Raw genomic sequence first — 25803 nt, 5'->3', positions numbered from 1 at the left:
CACTTCACGATCATTTAGTCTCTCTTTCAGCTATAGTTTAGTGAATTCAATTCACTTGATAGCAAACCATGAGTACTTTCCAAATTGAGTAACTCTCTCTAAATTTAGGGAAATATTTTTTCCTTTTTATCTCACTGTTACCATAAAACCACCAATAACCTCCCACTCAATTGGTTATTAGAGAAAAAGAGATAATTATTCAATAATTACTATTATTATAAATATATATGATGACCAACTTACCATATTATATTTATAACCTATAGTTTTAATATTTCATCTCATAAAACATATAAACCATAGCTCTTTTACTATTTTATGGTACTTAATATAAATCTCATTTACTTTAATTCTCCACTTGATGTATCTCATACATCACACCGATCATATCATATATAATCGAATTTTCTTTTGTCAATTTGAACATTTCAAATCAACACCAAGAACTGATTCTCAACTTGAATCCATTGAGCTACCAAGGGGACCTTATGGACCTGTAGCTTGAAGCTCCAACAGTATGTGAATAACTGACTAAACTCTTTAGTCACGGGATGCACCATCCGTTAACTGCTAGGCACTCCACTAAAGACCGACAGCTGCACTCTCTTTACTACAGATATATTTTGTGTCCATATTAATCAATCAACGGTGCAATAACCCTTCCCAGATCGCTCGTAAGTACAGCTAGACTAATAACCGTTATGCCCCTATAGTTATATCTAACTCCTTAAGTACCACTGATCCTTCTAATGAACATAAGTCATAGTCCTACTATGACTGAGTCCTTTCTTCGAAAGAAAAGTTGTGGCCACTATGTTTAAGACCCGGAATCAGACCTTAAAAGAGCAACGAAAAATCAAACATGTTGCTGAAAACAAAAACACATTGACCTACGTTAGGTTTTAAGCAAATACTCGTTGAAAAACATACAACATCCAATACGGATTAGCAAAACTAACATGAACCCCATGTGACATCTAGTTTCGCAATGACGCTCCAAAGGTTTAGGACAAAAGTCGCCGAATGGTGGTTAATTTATCCTTCTTCTGAATTGAGACATTCTCAACCAGCCATTAATACCAGAACAACTCTTGTTCCTATAATGACTGGTCATCATTGAGTTGGTCAAGAAATCATTAACTTACTTAACAATTTTCTGTCAGTGTGACCATTTTAGGTCCTAGAGTTCCACCCCAGACAGCCTATCCGAAGGGAAAAAATCTGATTGGGGCAAAAACTAAAGTGACCCTATCTATTTCTGGAGTTCATCTTGATATTGACCAACTGCACAAAACCCATCTGAAAGGGGACGCTCCCAGGGTGCCATGAGGTAGTGCAAGAATGATCTCACGGTGCAAACCAATGAAGAAGACCGTAGGACGTATTGACACACACCTTTCACCCACTTACTATAAATACTCTATTCGTCCACCTTCATATTGACTCATGCAAATACCATCCAAAGGGGGATGCTCCTAAGGTACTACGAGGCCAAGCATGAATCTCACAGTGTGAACATTTAGGGAGAAACGTGAGTGGAATCATTGACATATCATATACATCTCTTCCTCCCACTGAGTATTTTATAACCTAGGGTTAGTTTACTTAGAAAAAACACGGCTAAGAATTTTAACTAAGTGACTTTTTAGGTTTTCCCAAGAGTAACATTTACCTTGGATAGTTGAACAACTTTTGATCATCATCCCTTAAACTCTTTAACGGAGTCTTTGATCAACTGTCGCATGCTTGCAGAAAATCTATCTAATTCACCTTTCCAAGTAGGTTTCCAGGTAGGGGTGTTCCGTTTAGCTACGACCAGTTGAGTGAACTATCGTATAGTGTCAATCCATGATCGTTTAGCCTCTCTTTCAGCTATCATTTAGTGAATCCAATTCACTTGACAGCAAACCGTGAGTATTTTTCGAATTGAGTAACTCTCTCTAAATTTAGGAAATTTTTTTTCCTTTTTATCTCACGATTACCATAAAACTACCAATAACCTCCTACTCAATTAGTAATTAGAGAAAAAGAGATAATTATCCAATAATTAATATTATTATAAATATATATATGATAACCAACTTACCATATTATATTTATAACCTATAGTTTTAATATTTCATCTCAGAACATATAAACCATAACTCTTTTTCTATTTTATGGTACTTAATGTAAATCTCATTTACATTCATCCTCCACTTGATGTATCCCATATATCACATCGATCATATCATATATAATCGAATTTTCTTTTGTCAATTTGAACATTTCAAATCAACACCAAGAACTAATTCTCAACTTGAATTCATTGAGCTACCAAAGGGACCTTATGGACCTATAGCTTGAAGCTCCAACGGTACGTGAATAACTGACTAAACTCTTTAGTCATGGGATCCATTATCCGTTAACTGTTGGGCACTCCACTAAAGACCGATAGCTGCACTCTCCTTACTACAGATATATTTTGTGTCCATATTAACCAATCAACAGTGCGATAACCCTTCACAGACTGCTAATAAGTACAGCTGGGTCAATAACCATTATGCCCCCGTAGTTACATCTAACTCCTTAAGTACCATTGATCCCTCTAATGAACATAAGTCATAGTCCTACTATAACTGAGTCCTCTCTTCCAAAGAGAAGTTGTGGTCACTATGTTCAAAACCTGGAATCAGCTCTTAAGAGAGCAATCAATCTCTTGCTTTAGGGAAGGAGTGAATTCTATCTTGTGTAACTGAGTTCCCAGCTCCCGTATCAGACAAATCCCCAAAACAAATAGGCATCTGGATTTGGTAATCTGGCCACTCTCACCCTTACTAATCAAAGGATGGCCCTCAAAGGCAAGAGTTCCCAAAACACTAAAAATTAAAGTCATGTCACCTATGGTCGTTTAGATGAGATGTAAGTCTCAAGTACAACGACGTTATATAAAGAGATGAATCATCTCATAGTCCAGCCTTATACAAACTCTTTGTATAGAACACCCCTGCTCACACATCTCCACATGAATGGTCAGGATCTACCATCTATAGTAGTTCACAACACTTACAAACCTCTACAAAGTGGGTCGTATCCATAGTGTCACCAAGATCAGGTATCCCTTCTTAATCCTTATACTACAGACCTCTTTAGGTTATCACTTAAGGCATAATCCACTTGTATATCTCATATACATGCTTAAGTTTACATATAATAACCATGGAGCTTTGTTTATTGGATATGAGTAAATGCCAAATAAAATAACTCTTATTTTATTTATAACAATGTGTATAGTTTACAAACTACGAGACTCCGGGAGAATCAGGACACCAATCCCAACTGTCCAAGCCTGGAATGTCATATTTGTGAAGTATGGGACACAACATTGATAATAGAAGATGCTTGCACAGGATCAACAGCTTCATATGGCTTCTCTAGTAGGTACAATCCATCATGTAATCTATTCCTTCCAATCGTACTCAAAGTGGATCTTGCCTGAATATCACAACATTCATTTCAGAATTGTACAAATAGGGTATTATCAGACATAAGAGCACTGATAGATAGTAAATTGTATTGAAATTCTGGTATAAAGAGCACGTGATGGAGAGTAATTGATCCAAAGAGAACAACTGAACTGTTAGGAAACTTCAATCCTGCAAGAAAAGCAATACACATACACCACAAATCCCCAAAGAACAGAGATCTACTCTGGTAAATTTATTTATATGCTTCTTCAGGAAAATCAGTTCAATTAAGGGAAAACTCTCAAGGAACAAAAAAGAGAAAATAACCAGACAATTTCCAGCTTTCCAGAGGCTGGATCATCTCCTCAACAAATCCTTGCTTAATGTTCAAAAGATCCCCTCACCAATCTGTCACACACTCTTTTAAAATCGTTCTTCCTACCCTTAATGGTCCCCACCTTTAACAACCTCTTTGTAGATTCTGTTTTCTAATTTCCTATTTCTTCTATATTTACTTTCTTACCTCTGTATTTATTAGTATGTATTATTGGTGGCCTTACAATACCCCCCTGTTTTTTAGTCACCTTGTCCTCAAGGTGTAATTAAGGGTACTATTGCTTTATTCCCTCCATACTTTCCCATGTTGCCTCACTTTTCAGATATTTTCTCCATTTAGTTAGCCATTCTTCTCTCATCATCTCTGTATTCCATCGTAATCCTTTCTAACACCTTGTATGGCCCACAAAATCTCAGTGCAAGTTTCTCACATCGTCGTCTAGTTAATGTTTGTTGCCTATATGGTCTAAGTTTGAGGAAAACTAGATCTCCCACTTCATACTAAACTTCTCTCCTATGTTGGTATGCATACCTTTTCATCCTTTCTTGGGCTAGCTGTAGGTGTTCTTTTAAAGCCACTAAGGCTCTGTTCTTTTCAACCAATTGTTGTTCCAATGTGTTGTTAGTTGTCTTCTGATCCCCATAAGAGACTAGAGGTGGAACTAGTCTTCCAAAAACAGTCGTATATGGTGTCATGTAGATTGAGGAGTGGAATGCGGTATTATACCTAAAGGAACTCAATTTAAAGAGATCCTTGTGCAGAAGCGGATAGTCCAAATTCCATTTTAATTGAAAAAACAAATTTACAGTAAACATATAAAATATGCATTTTAAACAAATTACAGCTTGCATTTGTAAAGAAAAAGAGTTCAAGAGATTATACCTTTGACAAACATTTATTCATGTAAAATCCTGGAACTGTCACGAACTTAAAAACAACAACAAGCTTGAAAACCCTCTTCAAGAATCTCGAATCAAAACAGAAGACATGAGTTGTGGGCTCTGACTATTTTGGTAAGGAGGGAGTTTGAGTTTTTTAGGAAGAAGATTAAAGAAAATACATAATATTTATGCTCTCTATCATATAGAAAACTTCAATCATGTAGTGTTTCTTAACCGTATTGAAGAAAAGAAAATTATTTTTCATTTATTCCAATTTGCCATAAAACTATTTAACCACCCACTAAGGTGGTTGGAGAGAAAAGAGGAATAATGATCCAAAATAATAAAATAAATATAAATAAATATGATAACCAACTTATAATATCTTATTTATATTAAACTATATGTTATATCAAATATAATACATAATCTATAGTTTTAATATTGTATCATATACAATAAAAATTATAGTTCATTTTCTCTATTTTATGGCATTTAATATAAATCATATTTATATTAAATTTTAATAACTATTTGAATCTCATTCAAATATTTATTTCCTCCAATCAAATAATAATGTATCAAATACATTAGAAAAATTTATCATATATAATTGAATCAATTTAATTATATCATATATAATAAAATTCCCTTTTATTAATTTGAACAATTCAAATTAACCCAAAAATTGATTCTCAACTAAATCCTTTGAGCTACCAAGGGGACCTTATAGACCTGTAGCTTGAAGTTCCAACGGTACATGAATAATTAATTAAACTCTTTAATTAAATTATCCACTATCCGTTAACTGTCGGGCACTCCACTAAAGACCGAAAGTTGCACTCTTCGCACTACAGATATATTTCTATGTCTATTGGATATAACTAATCAACAGTATGATGACCCTTTACAAATTGCTCGTAAGTACAACTGGGCCAAATTACCGTTTTGCGCTTGTAGTTACATCTAACTCTACTACTGATCCCTCTAATGAACAATAGATCATAGTCCCACTATGACTAAACTCCTCTCGGGCTAGGAAAGGGTGTGGCGCCATATTGTTCAAGACCTAGAATCAGCCCTTAAGGGAGCAATTTATCTACTTATCCCTGCTTCGGGAAAGGAGTGAATTCCATCTTGTGTAGCTGTGTTCTTAGCTCCCCAATAAGACGAATCCCCAAAATGGTAGGCTTTTTGAGTGGCGATCTAGGCACTCTCACCCATACAAATCAAAGGACCACCCTTATAGGCAGGAGTTCACAACTCACTAAGGATTAAAATCATGTTACCTATGGTCATCCTGGTGAAATGAAAGTCCCTATTATGAACGGTGTTATATAATGAGACTAAACATTTCGGGGTCCAGCCTTATATAAACTCCTTTGTATAGAATATCCCCGCTCGCATGTCTAATACATGAATGATCAGGATCATATCATTTGTAGCACTTTACAAAATTTGTAACACCTACAAAGCAAGCCATACTCGTAGTATCACAAGGATAAAGTACCCAGTCTTATCCATATACTACAGACCATTTAGGTTATCACTTAAATATGATCCACCTGTATGTCTTCACATACATAATTAAGTTACAATGATAACCTTAGATGTTAGTTTATTGTTTTGTGGTTAATGCAACTAAAATATCACATATTTTATAGACAAAGTGAATAGAAAATATCATATATTATTAATCACATAAGAGTTTGTTCGTTCAAAGTTTACAAACTATAGGACCCTACGAGATTCAGAGCATCAACCCCAACAATCCTAATATTTAGCCCAAGGAATAAATTTATACCATTTTCTAGGTTGCTCATTACAGAAGCATCTAAGATATGTTTACACAATATGGTTTAACTCTTTCAGTTTGTCCATCTGTTTGCGAGTGAAAAGCTATACTCCTTTTCAATGCTACGTTGTGTACTCTACATAGCTTGACCCAAAAGCTACTGATGAAAATTTTGTCCCTATCTGAGGCAATCAATCTAGGAAACCCGTGATGATGGGCTACTTCCCAAATAAATACCTTAGCTACTCTCTTTGTTGTGAATGGATGACTTGGAGGAATGAAATGGCCATACTTGGATAATCGATCGACCACCACCATCAACGAATCCTTGCCATTAGACTTCGATAAGCCTTCTATGAAGTCCATAGATATATCTTCCTATACTCTATCTGGTATAGGTAATGGTTGGTGTAACCCCACAAGAGCTAAGGCCTCAGATTTATTCTTTTGGCAGATCAAACATTCAGCCACGTATTTCTTGACATCCTCTTTTTTACCTTTCCAATATAGCTCCCTGCCAGTCATTTATATGTTCTTAAATAGCCCAAATACCTTCCTAGTATTGAGTCATGGAAGGTTGACAACAAGGTTGGTATATAAGTTGAAGTCCTCGACATAACTAGCCTCCCTTTGTAGAACAGAATCCCTAGTGACAATGAGAACTTTTTAATACTTAAAGGATCCTTTTCTAGCTGTTCTCTAATTCCTTAGAGTTCCTCGTCCTCTCTTACTTCCCTTTGCACCATTTGAACATCAATCAGAGAGGGAGTTACTAAGGTGGTCAATTCTACTGATATAGGCAGGCGTGAGAGTGCATCTGGGCCTTTATTGTTCAACCCCGGTAATAGATAATTTCAAAATCATAGCCTAAGAGTTTGGTCAACCATCTTGGGTACTGAGGTTGTATCTCCCTTTTCTCTAGTAAGAACTTGAGTGTTTTTTTATCAGAAAACATGGTAAACTTACATCCCAATAAGGATATGGTCTCCATTTTTGGACTGAAAGAACCACTGCCATTAGTTCCCGTTCATATATGTGAAAGATCTCTTATTCAAGAGAACCCATGAGCGGAAGCAAGATCTTTCCAAGCCCATTGTGACAGAATTAAAGGCATTCACAAACATACAGAACAGTTATGCATCTTCTAACAAATTACAGCATGCTTTCATAATTAAATACAAAAGGAGGGAGACACTTACCTTTGAAGAATGTTTCTTCTGAAGAATCTCACTCTCGTGAAGAACTGGAACAACAACCTCTTGCTGTCGCTACAATCGTTTAGTCAATCTCTCGTTGTCGCTTAAATCATGAACTATCTTCACCACGAACAAGCACTCTTAGACACCACCACTCGGCAACCTTGGTATTCTCAGAGTGAGAATCTAGGAGATCTGGGCTATGTTGGATTTAGTAGAGGGATGGAGGTAGAAAAAAATTGAACTATACAATCAAGCAAGTGGGAGAATGAACTGGTCTATCGCATAGATTGAGATGCTTGATCGTTTAACAAATCTAGCTAAGTACATGATCGTTTACAAAAACAAACTTGATTGTTTACACGATTGTTTAGTAAATCTCGCTTGGCACGCGATCGTTTAGTAAATCACTTTACACGATCGTTTAGAGAAATGTGCTTACATGATCGTTTAGGCTCTTGCTTAGAAGGTTATCGTGTAGTCTCTCGTCAGCTAAACGATTAATAATGCTCTAATGAAGCGATGTATCTCAAAATGAAAAAAAAAAAAAAAATTCATTTTATCCTTCAGTTATGAAAACTGAACATAACCTCCGACTTTCACGCATGGTTAAAGGAGAAACCACCCACAATTATCATATATTTTTTTTTAATTATAAATAAATATAATAACTAACTTATCATATTATATTCATAACCTATAGTTTTAATATCACATCATATGTAACATTTAAACCAGACTTTTTCTCCTTTACTTAATATAAATCATATTTATATCAAATTCCTCCAAATCATGTATCCTATACATCATATCAATTAATCACATATAATTGAACCGTTTTAATTATATCATATATAATCAAACTTCCTCTTGTTAATTTGAACACTTCAAACTAACCCAAAAACTGATTCTCAACTTGAATCCATTAAGCTACCAAGGGGACCTTATGAACCTGTAGTTTGAAGCTCCAACGGTATGTGAATAGCTAACTAAACTCTTTAATCACGAGATCCACCATCCGTTAATTATCGGGCACTCCACTAAAGACCGACAACTGCACTCTTCTTACTACAGATATATTTCTGTGTCCATCGGATATAACCAATCAATAGTACGACAACCCTTCACAGATCCTCGTTGAGATCCGCATCTCCATGCTTCGAAACTTCATCACGAACGACTCGACTAACTCAAACTCTTTGAATTACAGACTTGATTGCAAGTTAATTACGCCCAAAAGCACATGGGCTCTTACAAATTAACACTTTGTAATTGAAGAAAGCTTTAACTAAAAGCAATTAAACCCGAAAACATTCATCAACGCCATCCACAAATGCACTTAACAATAAAACACAAATGCAGAAAACCCATCAAGGTTGTAAAAGAAGTTCAAAACCGAATTGAAATTTGGAATATCAGAACAACCTGGCTCTGATACCAATTGAAGGAAATCGAACACAAGAATTACCATGAGCAGCGGAAAAATCATTCCAAATTACAATCGTATATGTACTTTACAATTACAGTCACGAACAGAAACATACGGCTATGCATGAATTATAGAAATTACAGCATGATACTACAAATGATCAAGGAGAAACACTAATTCATTGGCCCAACTTCACATTTTGGCTAACATACCTGATGTTTTGGCCAAGAGGCTTGAGAACATGGTTATTGCACGCGAGATCATGGACTCACTAGAAGATTTGTTTGAACGTCAGTTCTTACTTTTCAAGCATAAAGGGATGGATGATGAAACCAGTAGTGTCAGTTGTTCTAACACTGATCCCACTACTCTCTAAAAGAGAAAACAAGACAATAAATCTAATTTATTGGTCTTGGAGACGTGTTTGGTAGAGAATGATGATTCTGTCTGGATCTTAGATTCGGGTGCTACCAATCATGTTAGTTTCTCTTACCAAGGATTCAGTTCCTGGTAAACTATGCCACAAGGAGAGATGACTCTATGAGTCGGTACTAATGAGGTTATTTCGGATGTTGCTGTAAGCAGGCTGAAGTTATTTGTTGATAAGAAACATTATCTGTTACTGTATGATGTTTTAGTAGTTTCTCATACTAAGAGAAGCTTAATCTCGGTTTCTTGTCTCAATGAACAAGGGTATACCGTCTTCTTTTCTAAGACTAAATTGTTTATTTTTAAGAATGGAATGGAGATTGGTTATGGTTCAATGGAAAGTAACTTATATGTACTAAGGTCGTTAGTCATCAAAGCCTTGTTTAACACTGAAATGTTCGATACGGAAACAACAACTAAAAGACCAAAGGTTTCTCCTAAGAAAAACACCCATCTTTGGCATCTAAGGTTAGGTCACATCAACCTCAATAGGATTGAGAAGTTGGTGAAAAGTGGACTTCTAAAGAGTTTAGAAGAAAACTCCTTGCCGGTGAAGGCAAGATGACCAAACGACCTTTTACTGGAAAAGGTTACAAAGCCAAGAAAGCCTTAGAGCTTATACATTTAGACTTCTGTGGTCTGATGAATGTTAGAGCTCAAGGTGGGTATGAATATTTCATCTCTTTCATAGATGATTATTCAAGGTTTGGGTATTGCTACCTAATATAACATAAGTCTAAAGCCCTTGACAAGTTCGAGGAGTATAAGTCTGAAGTTGAAAACTTGTTAGGTAAGAAGATAAAAATACTATGATCTGATTGTGGTGAAGAGTATATGGACCTCCAATTCCAGAACTACATGATAGAACATGAAATTGCGTCCTAACTCTTGGCCCCTAGTACACCTCAGCAGAATGGAGTATCAGAAAGGAAAAACAGAACCTTGTTGGACATGGTTCGGTCTATGATGAGTTATGCTCATCTTCCAGACTCGTTTTGGGGTTTTGCAGTGGAGATTGCATGTTATATCCTGAACAACATTCCCTCGAAAAAAATTTCTGAAACACCTTTTGAGTTGTGGAGACGCCGTAAATGTATTTTACGCCACTTCAAGATTTGGGGTTGTCTGACACATGTGCTAGTAACTAACCCAAAGAAGTTGGAACCGCATTCGAAGGTTTGCCTCTTTGTAGGCTACCCCAAGGAAACGAGAGGTGGATACTTCTATGATCCAAGTGAGAACAAAGTGTTTGTTTCTACAAATGCTATCTTTATGGAAGAAGACCACATGAGGGATCATAAGCCACAAAGTAAGCTCGTTTTGCGTGAGATCTCTAATGAGACTGAGACTTCTGAGGGTTCAACAAGATTTGTTGAGCAGGTCAACAGATCAACAAGGGTTATTACGGTCGGAACATCTAGTCAATTAGCTCAAGAGTTGAGACTGTCTTGATGTAGTGGGAGGGTTATGAACCCACCGAATCACTACATGGGTTTGACTGAAGCCCAAAACATCATTACGAATGATGGGGTCGAGGATCCGTTGTCTTTTAAGAAAGCAATGGAGGATGTTGACAAAGATGAATGGGTTAAAGCCATGAACCAGGAAATGGAGTCTATGTACTTCAATAATGTCTGGGAGCTTGTTGATCCACCTGATGGGGTAAGACCTATTGGGTGTTAATGGATCTATAAGCGAAACAGATGTGTAGATGGAAAGGTACAAACCTTTAAGGCTAGACTCATGACAAAGGGTTATACCCAGGTTGAGGGAGTTGACTATGAGAAAATTTTCTCACCTGTTGTCATGCTCAAGTCTATCCGGGTTCTCCTATCCATAGCCACATTTTATGATTATGAAATATGACAAATGGACGTCAAGACTGACTTTCTTAATGGTAATCTTGAGGAGACTATCTATATGACTCAACCAGAGAGGTTCATAGTTCCAGATCAAGAGTAAAAAGTTTGCAAGCTTAATAAGTCCATTTATAGGCTGAAACAAGCATCTAGATCGTGGAACATCAGATTTGACACTGTGGTCAAGTTGTTTGGCTTTGATCAGAACATTGATGAGCCTTGTGTTTACAAGAAGATCATCAAAAGCTTAGTAGCTTTCCTGTTACTGTATTTGGATTATATCCTACTCATTGGGAATGATATACGGTATCTGACTGACATTAAGAAATGGCTAGCTACCCAGTTCCAAATGAAATATTTGGGCGAGGCATAGTACATTCTAGTGATCCAGATCATTCTGGATCGTAAGAAAAAATAGTTAGCCCTATCTCATGCATCATATATTGATCAAATGTTGATCAGTTATAGGATGCAAGATTCCAAGAAGGGTTTGTTACCCTTCAAGCATGGAATCATTTTGTCTAAGGATCAATGTCCTAAGACATCTCAAGAGGTTGAGGAAATGAGACGGATTCCCTATGCTTCAGCTATAGGAAGCTTAATGTATACGATGTTGTGTACCAGACCCGACATTTGCTATGCAGTAGAGACTGTCAGTCGGTATCAATCCAATCCATGATTTGATCACTTGACAGCGGTTAAGACGATCCTCAAGTATATTTGAAGAATGAGGGACTACATCCTCGTGCATGGAGATAAGGATCTAATCCTTGCAGGATACATGGACTCTGACTTTCAGACCGATAGAGATTCTCGCATATCGACATCAGGGTCAGTTTTCACTCTGAATGGAGGGGTTGTAGTCTGGCGAAACATCAAGTAAGGATGCATCGCGGACTCCACTATGGAAGCCAAATACGTAGCGGCTTGTGAAGCAGCTAAGAAGGTTGTTTGGCTGAAGAAATTCCTTTCATATTTGGAAGTTGTTTCAAATATGGATTTTCCTATCACTCTGTATTGTGATAACAGGGGAGCTATGGCAAATTCAAAGGAGCCTTGGAGTCATCGTCAGGGTAAGCACATAGAGCAGAAATACCACTTGATAAGGGAGATTGTGCATCGAGGTGATGTGATAGTCACGAAGATCGCATCGAAGCACAACGTTGCTAATCCCTTTACAAAGGCCCTGACGGCTAAAGTGTTCAAGGGTCACGGTCTACGAGACATGTGACACTTTTTTTAGGGCAGGTGGGAGATAATACTGGGGTATTGTATATTGTACATGTTTTTTATCGTATTGTACATTAGTCTCCCGAGGCATTAGGACAAGTGGGAGATTGTTGGGATTTGTGTCTTAATTCTCCCAGAGTTTCGTTGTTTGTAATGATAAACATTGTTTGATGAATAAAATAACTGTTATTTCATTCTGGCATTTACTCATATCTAATAAACAAAGCTCCATGGTCATCTTATGTAAACTTAAGCATGTATTTGTGATATACAAGTGGATCAGGACTTAAGTGATAACCTAAATAGGTCTGTAGTATAAAGATTAAGGGCGGGATACTTGATCCTAGTGACACTACGGATACAGCCCGCTTTGTAGAGGTTTAAAAGTGTTATAAACTACTACAGATGGTAGATCCTGACCATTCATGTGGAGACGTGCGAGCGAGGGTATCCTATACAAAGAGTTTGTATAAGATTGGACCACAAGATGACTAGACTCTGTATATAACGTCGTTGATTCTAGAGACTTACATCTCACCTAAATGACCATAGGTGACACGACTTTAATCCTGAGTGTTTTGGGAACTCCTGCCTTTGAGGGCGGTCTTTTGATTAGTATGGGTGAAAGTTGCCAGATTGCCAACTCAACATACCTACCTTTTGGGGGATTTGTCTGATCTGGGAGCTGGAAACTCATTACACAAGATGGAATTCACTCCTTTCCCGAAGTAGGGATAAGTAGAGAGATTTCTCCCTTAAGGGCTGATTTCAGGGCTTGAACATAGTGGCCACAGCTTCTCTTTAGAAGAGAGGACTCAGTCATAGTAGGACTATGACTTATGTTCATTAGAGGGATTAGTGGTACTTAAGGAGTTAGATGTAACTACAGGGGCATAACGGTTATCGGCCGAGTTGTACTTACGAGCGATCTGTTAAGGGTTGTCACACTGCTGATTGGTTAAGATTAACACATAATACATCTATGGTAAGAAGAGTTTAGTTGTCGGTCTTTAGTGAAATGTCTGACAATCAACCTAAAATCTGATTCTCAATCGCATTTCCATGCTTCGAAACTTCATCACGAACAACTCGACTAACTCCAACGGTACATGAATAACTGACTAAACTCTTTAGTCATGGGATCACCATTCATTAACTGCCAAGCACTCCACTAAAGACCGACAACTGAACTCTCCTTACCACAGATGTATTATATGTCCATCTTAACCAATCAGCAATACAACCCTTCACAGATCGCTCGTAAGTACAGCTGGGCCAGTATTCCCCTGTAGTTACATCTAACTCTTTAAGTACCACTGATCCCTCTAATGAACATTAGTCATAGTCCTACTATGACTGAGTCCTCTCTTCCAGAGAGAAGTTGTGGCCACTATGTTCAAGCCCTGGAATCAGCCTTTAAGGGAGCAATCTCTCTACTTATCCCTACTTTGGGAAATGAGTGAATTTCATCTTGTGTATTGAGTTCCCAGCTCCCAAATCAGACAAGTCCTTAAAAAGTAGGCATATTGAGTTGGCAATCTGGCCACTCTCACCCATACTAATCAAAAGACCGCCCTCAAAGCCAGGAGTTCCCAAAACATTCAGGATTAAAGTCGTGTCACCTATGGTCATTTAGGTGAGATGTAAGTCTCTAGAATCAACGACGTTATATACAGAGTCTAGTCATCTAGTGGTCCAATCTTATAAAAACTCTTTGTATAGGATACCTTCGCTCGCACGTCTCCACATGAATGGTCAGGATCTACCACCTGTAGTAGTTTATAACACTTTTAAACCTCTACAAAGCGGGTTGTATCCGTAGTGTCACTAGGATCAGATATCCCATCTTAATCCTTATACTGCATACCTATTTAGGTTATCACTTAAGTCATGATCCACTTATATATCATATATGCATGCTTAAGTTTACATAAGATAACCATGGAGCTTTGTTTATTGGATATGAGTAAATGCCAGAATGAAATAACATTTATTTTATTCATAAAACAATGTGTATCATTACAAACAACGAGACTCCGGGAGAATTAGGACACTAATCCCAACACGAGGAAGGAGTGAATTCCATCTTGTGTAGCTAAGTTCCCAACTCCCCAATCAGACGAATCCTCAAAGTGGTAGGTTTGAGTCGGCAATCTGGCCACTCGCACCCATGTAAATCAAAGAATCGTTCTCATAGGTAGGAGTTCTCAACTCACTCAAGATTAAGGTCATGTTACCTATGGTCATCCTAGTGAAATGAAAGTCTCTATCATGAATGGCGTTATATAACGAGACTAAACACTTCGTGGTCTGGTCTTATACAAACTCCTTTATATAGGACACCCCCGCTCGCATGTCTCTACATGAATGATCAGGATCATACCATTTGTAGTACTTTACAACACTTGTAACATCTACAAAGCGGGTCGTATCTGTAGTATCACCAGGTTTCTCTCCTTTATCCATATACTACAAACCATTTAGGTTATCACTTAAGGCATGATCCACTTGTATGTCTCCACATACATGCTTAAGTAACAACGATAACCAGGGATCTTAGTTTATTGGTTTGTGGTAAATGAAACTAAAATATCTCATATTTCAAAGACAACAGTAAAGAAAATATCTCATTTTATTACATTACAAGGGTTTGTTCATACAGGTGTTTACAAACTATAGGACCTTACGAGATTTAGGGCATTAGCCCCAATAAGATGGACTTCCCTTGTGCACGTGCTGACAAAGCTTGGCTAAAATACACTATAGGTCGATGTTCTTGCAAAATTACAACTCCCAACCCCAGGCTTTAAGCATTAGTCTCTATGGTGAAGGGTAACTCGGAACTTGGTAATGCTAAGACAGGAAGTATCATCATCGCCTTCTTGAGATCCTTGAACGATTTTGTGGCCTCCTTGATCCATTTGAATGAATCTTTTTGCAGCAATCTGGTCAATGGTAATGCCACAACCCCATAGTCTTTTACAAATCTCCGATAATATTCGGTAAGCCCCAAAAATCCCTTCAATTCAGTGATGTTCCTTGGGATAGGCTACTACTGCATAGCTCGAACTTTCTTCCCATCTGCTTCTACCCCCTCAGCTGATACCCGATGGCCTAAATATTGGATCCTTTGCTATTCGAATTGGCATTTCTTCCAATTGGCACGTAGTTGATTATCTCGCAAGACATTCATCACCATTCCTAAGTGTTTGTTATGAGTGTCCTCATCAGGACTAAAAACCAAAAAATCATTAAAAAAAAAAAAAAAAAAAAAAAACACCAACACGCACCTTCTCAAAAATGGTCGAAAGATCTGATTCATCAAGGCTTGGAACGGGGCGTTGGTCAATCCGAATGGCATTACTAGGAATTCGTAGTGCCCTTTATGAGTTCGGAAAGCCGTTTTTTCCATATCTGATTCGTGCACTCTTAACTGATGGTAGCCCGACTTCAAGTCCAATTTGGAAAATATCGTTGACGCATATAGTTCACCCAATAGCTCTTCAATTATGGGAATTGGAAATTTATCCACTATCGTGATCTGATTGAGGCGTTGATAATCTACACAAAATCTCTATCCCCCATCTTTTTTTAACTAAGAAACTGGGGTTAAGTAGGGACTTTGGCTAGGGCGTATGATCTCTACTGTTAACATCTCATTCACCAAAGTCTCTAGCTCATTCTTTTGGTCATAGTTGTACCTATAAGGCCTTACATCCTAATTCTCCCAGAGTCTCATAGTTTGTAAATAGTTGTACACATTGTTATTAATAAAATAAGAGTTATTTTATTTTCATTTAATCATATCTGATAAACAAAGATCCATGGGTATTTTATGTAAACTTAAGCATGTATATGAGTTATACAAGTGGATCATGCCTTAATTAATAACCTAAATGGTCTACCGTATAAGGATAAAGGAGGGATACCTTATTCTAGTGACACTACAGATACGACCCGCTTTGTAGAGATTTACAAGTGTTGTGAACTACTACAGATGGCCTGATCCTGACCATTCATGTGGAGACATGTGAACGGGAGTGTCCTATACAAAGAGTTTGTATAAGACCGCATCACGAGATGATTCGTCTCTTTATACGACGTCGTTCGTGATAGAGACTTACATCTTACTAAAATGACCATAGGTGACATGACCTTAATCCTCTGTGTTTTTTGAACTTCTGCCTATGAGAACGGTCCTTTGATTAGTATGGGTGAGAGTGGCTAGATTGCCGACTCAAATATACCACTTTGGGGATTTGTCTGATTGGAGAGTTGGGAACTCAATTACACAAGACGAAATTCACTCCTTCCCTGAAGTAGGGGTAAGTAGATAGATTGCTCCCTTAAGGGCTGATTCCGGGGCTTGAACAATATGGCGCCACACACTTTCTCATGGCCCAAGAGGTGTTCACTCATAGTAGGACTATGACTTCTTGTTCATTAGAGAGATCAGTGGTACTTAAGGAGTTAGATGTAACTATAGGGGTAAAACGGTAAATTGGCCCAACTGTACTTACGAGCGATCTGTGAAGGGTTATCGCACTATTGATTGGTTGATATGGACAGAGAAATATATCTGTAGTGAGAAGAGTGCAGCTGTTGGTCTTTAGTGGAGTGCTCGACAGTTAACGGATGGTGGATCTCATGACTAAAGTGTTTAGTCAACTATTCACGTACCGTTTGAGCTTCAAGCTACAGGTCCATAAGGTCCCTTTGGTAGCTCAATGAATTCAAGTTGAGAATTAGATTTTGGGTTGATTTAAAGTGGTCAAATTAACAAGAGGAAATTCAATTATATATGATATAATTGGTGTGATGTATGAGATATATCAAGTGGAGGAATTAATGTAAATATGATTTACATTAAGTACCATAAAATAGAAAAAGATCTATGTTTTATATGTTTCATGAGATGAAATATTAAAACTATAGGTTATAAATATAATATGATAACCATTATATGATAATTAAATTTTTTTTCTAATAACGATTGAGTGGGAGGTTATTGGTGGTGTTATAGTAACCGCGAGATAAAAGAATAATTGTTTTCCTAAAATTAGAAGTTACCTCATTCAAAAATAAATCGCGGATAAACTATCAAGTGAAAGAGTTTCACTAAGCGATAGCATTGACAGGGACTAAACAATCATGCATCTTTGATTATATTATAGTCATTCAGCTGATCGTTGCTACACGATCGAGTGGCATAGTCTATTCGATAGACTTCCGTTTACTAAACGATCGAGTACATCATCTATACGATAGACAGCTTCTTATCTCCCACTTGCTCGATCGTAGTCCTCCAGTCTCTTCCTCAAGCCAAGATCAGACAGAGCCCATAACTCCTGGATTCTCATACTGGGAATATCAAGGTAACCATTGTGGTGGTGTCCTTACTCAGTTCGTGGATCGAGTGAGACTCGATTAGGTTCGTGGAGGCTGTGTTCGTTGTGTTCGTGTTGTTCTGGTTGTTGCGTTCGAGAGTTGTTGTGGACGCATTGTAGATTGATCGAGGGATTCGTGAAGAATGGTTCTTCAGAGGTATGCATCCTCTATCCCTTGTATCATCGTTTAGCATGCTATAATTTCGTTTTGTGCATGAACTATTAGATTCTGTTTTTAGACTGTAATTGTTTGTATTCAATTCAAATAGAATTTGGAACGATCCCTTCCGCTGCTCATGGAAATCCTCGTGTTTGATTTCCTTCATCCCTCTCCTTAGTTAGAATTCGATGGTCCACTTCCCTTTTGGGTGGGAGGGACATGGGGGTTCAAAAATGTCTTTGAACTCTTCCAACAACTCTTGTATACCATTTGCCCCTTCTTCTTCTTCTTCTTCACCCTTTGTTTTGTTTAGTAGTTCTTCCAGAGGCTCGGGATCCAAAGGTTGACATTCCACTACGAAACCCAAATCATCTTCTTCCCATGTCTGAGTCAACGCCTTGAGTGAGACCTCCTATGCGATCAAGGTCGAATCTCCCTTCAGAGTGATTCTCTAATCACCTGTTATGAATGTCATCGTTAAAGTTGACCAATGGACTTCCATAGATCCCATGTTACATAACCAAGTCATTCCAAAAATCACGTCTACTCGTTCCAACTCCAATGGAAGGAAGTCCTCGGTTATAGTTACTTCTGGTAATACCACAATGACAGCCTTACATATTCCCTTCCCTCTGATCGCTTCCTCGTTCCCCACTATAACTCCATAATTTGTTGTCTCTGTTAGAGGAATGTTCAACTCACTAATCAGCTTTTGATGTATGAAATTGTGGGTAGCCCTGCAATCAATCATGATCACAATTTCTCGCCCTGCTAACATTCCTTTGAGCTCCATAATGCCCTTCCCTACTAGACCCAAGATCGACTAGAGAGCTATTTCAATATTCTCTATGACTTCCAAAGCTTTGGCCTCTGGTACTTCAACTGTCTCCTCCCCTAGCTCTTCCTCGATAACCTCCTCTTCTTGAAAAATAAGTAAACTTAAAGCCCACGATTCCCTTGCCTTGCAACGGTGTCCTGATGAGTATTTTTCATCACATTGAAAACAAAGACCCTTCTCCCTCCTCTCCTTGGCCTCCACGTCAGTTAGCCATTGAAAAGTCTTTAGGGATATCTTCTTTTTCATATTATTCTTGTCAAGGGTACTTACGGCTATCTTTGGGCTAGCATGGGAGGTCGTTTTTTTCTGAGCCGTCCCTTGGGCCTGGTTTATAGCCTCCTTCGACTTCTGCAGGGTTGTATTTCTATCACTCACTGCTTGGGCCTCCTTTATACAAGCATCAAGCCCAGTCAGATGGCGACTGATGACCTTAACCTTAAATTTTAGTTTCAACCCATTGAGAAAAGTCTCCTCTAGCTACTTTGGGTATTGAGGCAACAAACATTTTGAACTGCTTCCTATAATCCTCATATGTCCCCTCTTGTTTGATTCGAAGCAACTGGGAGAGAAGGGATTGTTCTTGTTGAACAACTAATGAAAAGGCTTTATTGATTATTGGAAGATGATCCATGAGAAGGATCTGAGATCGAGCATGATTGTAATCATCATTTAACCCTATCAGAAAATACAAAAGGTATTCAAACTGAATGAATTCTTCGATTGATCTAACACAACCACATGTGCATCTCGGACGATATGTATTCATCCCATAGACTTTTAATCTTGGAAAAATACATTGTGACTGATTCTTTTTCTTGTTTCAAGGTAGATAATCCATGTTTCAATCGAAAAATGTGGGGTTCATTTCTTTTCTGAAACCGATCTTGAAGATCAAGCCATATTTCTTGAGCAAAGTTGGTGAAGAGAATACTTGATAAGATTCCTCTTGATACATAATTTAAAATCCATGCGATCACAACATTGTTGTTTCGAATCCAGAGAGGAAGTAAATCACCTGTCGATTGAGAAATTGATCCGTCAATGAACCCTAGTTTGTTGCGAATTGATAGTGCAAAAATCATCAAGCGGCTCCAATTTGCATAGTTGTTGTCTGTGAGAGGTTCAGTTACAAGAACAAGGTTCGAAGGGTCACTGTGATGAAGAATATAGGGATTGTTGTGAGAAGTTATATATGGATCTTGATGAAAATTTGAAGAATCGGTTGATTGAGTAGAAGATGTTGGAATATTAGGCGGAAAGTTGATCAAAATATCAGTCGATGGTGGTGGTGGCGGAGGAGGAGGATCGTTGAATATAGGATTGGGATTCATTATTTTGGCGCACGAGGGAAAAAACGAAGAAGTGGGATTTAAAAAACTTCTAATACCATATTAGAATTGTAGAAGATGAAATCTTGGAGGAAAAAAAATTCCTAGTCATACTTTTATTCCTCAATGATTATGTATTTATACATCATATAATAATGTAAAAAGACCATAAAGGGCATAACAAAAACTTCATTAACAAAACGATATAACCGATATCTAACTAATCAGTTTTATATCTAATATCTACCATGCAGCATGCATCTTTAAAATTCAAATTTCAGCATTTTTTTTTATTGTGTTTTATTATTTTCTCATAGTAGCAATGACATTAAATATCACATGATTATTAAATATTATAATTAAATTTACTGTCACCCATTAACTTAAGTTTTTTGGTCAATCAGTAATTTGAGATGGTATTAAAGTAAATAGTCTAAGAAAGATCTTGTGTTTCAAGCCCACAAATGAGAGGGAGTGTTAGAAATTATAATTAAATTAAGTTTTTAGTCAATTGGTGATTTAAGATTGTATAGGTCCTATATTCAAACCCCTGCAATCCCAATTATAATTGATGATATATAATTAAATTCATGTTCAGCTATCAACTTATAAACCTTTAGGTCAGTCGATGATTCAAGAACTTAGTAAAGAATTATGCATTATCGAAATCTGAGATGAACCGAGACTTTTGCCTTTTGAAGAGATCAAATTTATTAGTCAATATCTGTCAAATTAATTCTTTCATATATTGCATCTTTGCATCTTTATCACATCCACCCTTAAATTTGATAAGTTTTTAGCTTTAACCTATTGAAAAATTTGCTATACATTAACCAATCCCTTTTGGTCTCACCTTAAAAAACGTAAGTACAATGTATGAAGAAATAAACCTTTTGGTCTCGTCTTAAAACCTAAAACTAGATATTCCAACTTAGTACAACCTACGGAAAAACAAAAATACTCAAATTGTACGTCGAACGGTTAGATTGGGGATAAAATTTGTTAGCCCTAGTATTACATTATCTTATTTTACAACTTACTAAATGAAAAACCACTCAAATAAGCGTACATAAAATCATTTAAATGAAGTGTATTAAAAAACATGACGTAATATTAATAACATGATAAGATTAGAAATACACTTAAAATGGTATTAAAAATGTGAATCGTTTTTGTAAAGCCAAATAAAATTGATGTGTTGCTCGTTTAATGAATAAATGAATTAATTTCTGTAGAAGTTGAATATAACACTATCTATTTTAAAAATCTCGTGCAATATTTACATAAATGTAAATATTAAACATCTCTAAATTATACATAGTATCTCAAGAAACATTTCTTTAAGATCCAAGAAATACTCATATTCCTTTAATAATCATTGAAGTATCTATGATGAAGAACCTACCGCCTCCTCAATTTGTTAAAAGGGAGAAAGTAAAATCAGAAGAAAGTTAAGAGAAATTTCGTAAGAGTGAGAAAAAGTGAATGAATATTGGAGAAGTGAAAAAGACGATTTTAGTACCAAAAGAAATGTCCATACTTAAACTTCATAAAAATTTCCAAATATCATCTGCCAATGTCTTGAACAAAAGTTGATGGAAGTCGAAGAACTAAGTTAAAATTAGAAAATTGAGAACCACTGATTTCTAAGTTTATTAATAATTTTAATCTTAAAGGAAGTGCTAATTCTCTTGTCATCAGGAACACACACGGAAGTCTTGAAGAAAAATTTACAATGTATGTGTATATATAATATGTACAACATATATAATTTACAAGAGCAAAACGAATCATCATTCATCCTTGGAAGGAAGAAGCCTTATTACACTAGTTGAAAGAACATTGTTAGATCTAAATAAAAGTAGCTGTAAATAACCTCGTATGTGAATCACGCGTCACATATTCTCCAAACTAAAACCTATGGAGAATTTGTCAGCTTCAAATACTAACGTATTTTACACAAACATAAATAGAGAGCCAGCAATGTTCATGTGGTTTTTTCTTTTTCATTTTCTTTTTTTTTTTTACTCCTAATCCTTCAACCAAAAATATACCCCTCAAAAACCTAAATCACCAATCTCGTTCAGGTATCGGACACAATCATCCGCTGCCGCATTCAGATCCTCCTCCCTCCCCTGCTTCAAGAAATCAAATCCATAGTCGACATCGGCCAGCTCTGTCTGTTGGAGACTTCCGAGTAGCTTCACGTCTGGATTTTGGAATTGATATGACCAACTTGATGGCTTCTCAGGCCCTTGATTGCTCACTTGTGAAGGCGTCATGTTAGTATAACCATCTGCATTGCCTTTCAAGATGCTTGGATCATACAATGAATCACTACTTATTAGGCTTAGAAGCTCTTCCACATCAAACATTTCATCCATTTGAAAGTTATGCAGATCATTCAGACAAGAAATCCCAGCTTCTGATAAGACTGCTTGATCATTGCGCCAATCACGATATATAGAATTGAGATCTTCATCCTTCACCTGCTTCTCTAAGCTCATTGGCATCGCCATATGATTGGCCTGATTCCCAGTCCTCGGCTGGAGCATTTCGTCCATTTGGAAGTTCTGCAACTGATCGAAGCTAGGGAACTCAGTTCCTAATCCAACTGCCTGATCATTACAATCCTCATGTTTCACTTGATTCTCTAAGCACATCGGCGTTGCAGTGTCATCACTGTGATCCCCGGTCCTCGATTCACCTTCTCCATCTTCAATCTTAATGTTTTGGGGGACAAGTTTTGGCCTCATTGTGAACTCCTCAGGCACGCAGACCTCAGATTGGTTCGAGATTGTAGTAGTTGATTCAGAACATGTCGACGTAGCTGTTGAAGAATCCGAGTTACGCAGTCCCAAGTAATCGTCCAAAAGAATCCCTTGTAGCTGCCCTCTGTTCTTAATGTTGGGAAGGTTTAAACGAGCACTTTGGCCGTACATCGTCCTTGCAGCCTCATCGTAGGCGAGAGCGGCTTCAACGGCGGTAGGGAAAGTACCAAGCCACAGTCTACTCCCTCTGTTGGGTTCACGAATCTCTGCAACCCATTTGCCCCAAGTCCTCTGCCTCACACCTCTGTAATTGCAATGTGAATTTAAGGGTCCTCCTTTGCCTTTCATACATCCCTTCTTAGACCCTTTTGCCGGAGCTTTACGAATTGGCTTGCCACCATCATTACAAGAATCAAAACATTCATTATAAGCTTTCCACTTAGCAAGAGTCTCAGCCACGGTCGATCGATCTCGTCTACTCCGTGACTTCCTCTTCCTAACCGAATTGGTAGGTAAAGAAATTGAATCAGAATATGGATAACCGATACCCATTTTCTCGACCATTTTCAACTGAAATCGAAGAAAACCAGAAAAACAGTTTGCCGATTGCTTTATAATTTCGACTTCCTATGAAGAAAAGTACGAAAACCCTAATATTTCTTGAGCCCCAGGTAAACTAATTCGGCGTCAAGTAATGGAAACTTCCTAAACAAGGGGTGAACCCACAGATTCCTTAAGCCCCAAGTATTGAAACAATATTAAAATGAAAGCGAAGAGTAATTAATTTCGTTATAATTTACACATTTTCATCATAAGAAACTTCCAGAATAAGCTGGAAACCTAATTTCTAGGAAAATCTCAAGGACTCAAAATTTGAATTCGATATTGCAAATTAAGGATGCAAAAAGCAACAAGTCAAGTATCAATTCCACAGTCAATTATTCACTGGAAAAAGAAGTAGATGAAAAATTACAAATATTGAAAAGGAAATTTGAAGAACCAACCTCTCAATCGTCTCTGATATCATACGAGATGAAGAATCCCTTTTGAAGTATGTATGAGGTTTCTTCTTCCTTTGATGTTTTTCCTTGTTCCTTCTCTGATTCAGCAATTTCTCTGAAGCTTTTCTTTGTTTTCTCTTTGGTTATTTGCAAATTCTGTTGCCCTGAAATGGTTTTCTTAGTTTTTGGCGAAGATGATGTTTGTGCTCTTGGGAATGGAAACAAGGTTTGAAATCGGGCCGTGAAAGTGGAGGAGGAAATATTTATAGCCTTCTTCTAGACATTTCTGATATTTATCTTCGGCGTTAGAAATTAATAAAATAGTGACGACGTGGCGATTTCTTAGTCGCTTCGTGGCTCTTTAAATATCATAATTAGTGGCACGTGGCACGTGGCACTAGAAGTTTCCCGACCTCAAGGGTCCTTTTCTTCCTTTCCAAGGACTTTACGTATAAATATTATAAAAATAAAACCTCATATTTATGCATCCCATTCCCATCGTAAATTAAAAGAAAAAAAAAATTTATGTTAAGTTTTGGGTCTAATTTTTATTTGGTTTATAAGTTTTAAAATATTACATGTTAGTCTTTAAATTTTGAATTTTTCGATTTAGTCCCTAACTTTCAAGTTATTATAATTTCACTCTTGATATTTTAGTTTTGTTTCAACGGATTCTTAAGTTTCAATATTTTACATTTTTAACCTTAATTTTTCATTAAATACCCACTTTTAATCATTGATGTCAATTTCTATTAATTAATTAAAAATGATTATGAAGTAACATTGTAAATTTAATTTTAAAATGATAAAAAAAAATAGTGAAACATAATTTTTTTTTAATTCTTTTAATGATTTTTAATTTATTATTATAAATTAACAGATGAAAAATGTATATTTAGTGAAAAAACTGAGGTTAAAAGTGATCTTGAAATATAGGGATTAAATTGAAACAAAACTCAAATGTTAAAGGTAAAATGATAACAATTTGAAACCTAGGGTAATTGAAAACCAAACTCAAAACTTAAAGACTAAATGTCAAAGGTATTTAGTGAGTATTTGGTGAAAAACTGATGTTATATTAATTAATTTATTTATTAATATAAATTAACAGACGAAAAATGAGTATTTAGTGAAAAACTGAGGTTAAAGGGATCTTGAAATATAGAGATCAAATTGAAGTAAAACTCAAATGTCAAAGGTAAAGTGGTAATATTTTGAAACCTAGTGACTAAATTGAAAATCAAACTCAAAACTTAAGAACTTAATGTATAATATTTTGAAACCTAGAAACTAAATAGAAACTAGATCTAAAGTCTAAGGACCAAAAAGGTAATTTTCTACAAAAACAATATCTAAAACATCTTAAGAAAAAAAGTAAAGAATTAATTACGTAAAAAATTATGATTAGATAAATTAGTGGGATGATAATGGATAGATGTAGTCTAAAATTTATTTTTTTATATGAATATGTGGATGCATTATAAGCTACATTATTTGGTTTTTTTTTTCCATCCCATTTAATTGCTTAATTAATTAACTGTTTTTCTTAAAAAAATATTTAATGTGTGTGAGATTAGAATGACATGAAAAAAATAAGTAAATCTTGATATGCACCCAAGTACTCAAAGAAATATCAAATACTTGAGTGAACTCCAATATACATCTATTTTTATACATCTAACTTTCATCACATAAAAAGAATAAAAAACCTTTTAA

The 25803-nt window shown here is 36.5% G+C and overlaps 1 protein-coding gene and 1 pseudogene across 2 annotated transcripts; both read right to left on the bottom strand.

Annotated features, from left to right (window-relative positions):
- Positions 1 to 18972: 18972 nt before the first annotated feature.
- On the bottom strand, positions 18973 to 20318 carry LOC150036874 (uncharacterized; annotated as a pseudogene).
- Positions 20319 to 22033: 1715 nt separating this feature from the next.
- LOC120076791 (dehydration-responsive element-binding protein 2C-like) lies at positions 22034 to 24422 on the bottom strand. Of its 2 annotated transcripts, none has more exons than XM_039030707.2 (2): positions 24091 to 24422; positions 22034 to 23656 (listed from the first exon to the last, which is right to left on the bottom strand). In XM_039030707.2, the coding sequence occupies exon 2, from the start codon at positions 23648 to 23650 to the stop codon at positions 22373 to 22375; it is 1278 nt and encodes a 425-aa protein (XP_038886635.1). In that variant the 5' UTR covers positions 23651 to 23656; positions 24091 to 24422; the 3' UTR covers positions 22034 to 22372. The 2 variants fall into 2 exon arrangements, with proteins under 2 accessions (XP_038886635.1, XP_038886636.1); XM_039030708.2 differs by having other exon boundaries at positions 22034 to 23582; positions 24091 to 24375.
- Between the last annotated feature and the right edge of the window lie 1381 nt (positions 24423 to 25803).

This window comes from Benincasa hispida, chromosome 4 (genome assembly GCF_027475165.1).
Source record: "Benincasa hispida cultivar pf3 chromosome 4, pf3_genome.v1.1, whole genome shotgun sequence".
Lineage (NCBI taxonomy): Eukaryota > Viridiplantae > Streptophyta > Magnoliopsida > Cucurbitales > Cucurbitaceae > Benincasa > Benincasa hispida.
The sequence above is the reverse complement of the archived record's forward strand: the minus strand, read 5'-3'. Positions and strand labels throughout refer to the sequence as shown.

Excerpts from the sequence above, each read along its gene's own strand:
- LOC120076791 (XM_039030707.2), bottom strand. The coding sequence starts at position 23,650 with ATGGTCGAGAAAATGGGTATCGGTTATCCATATTCTGATTCAATTTCT.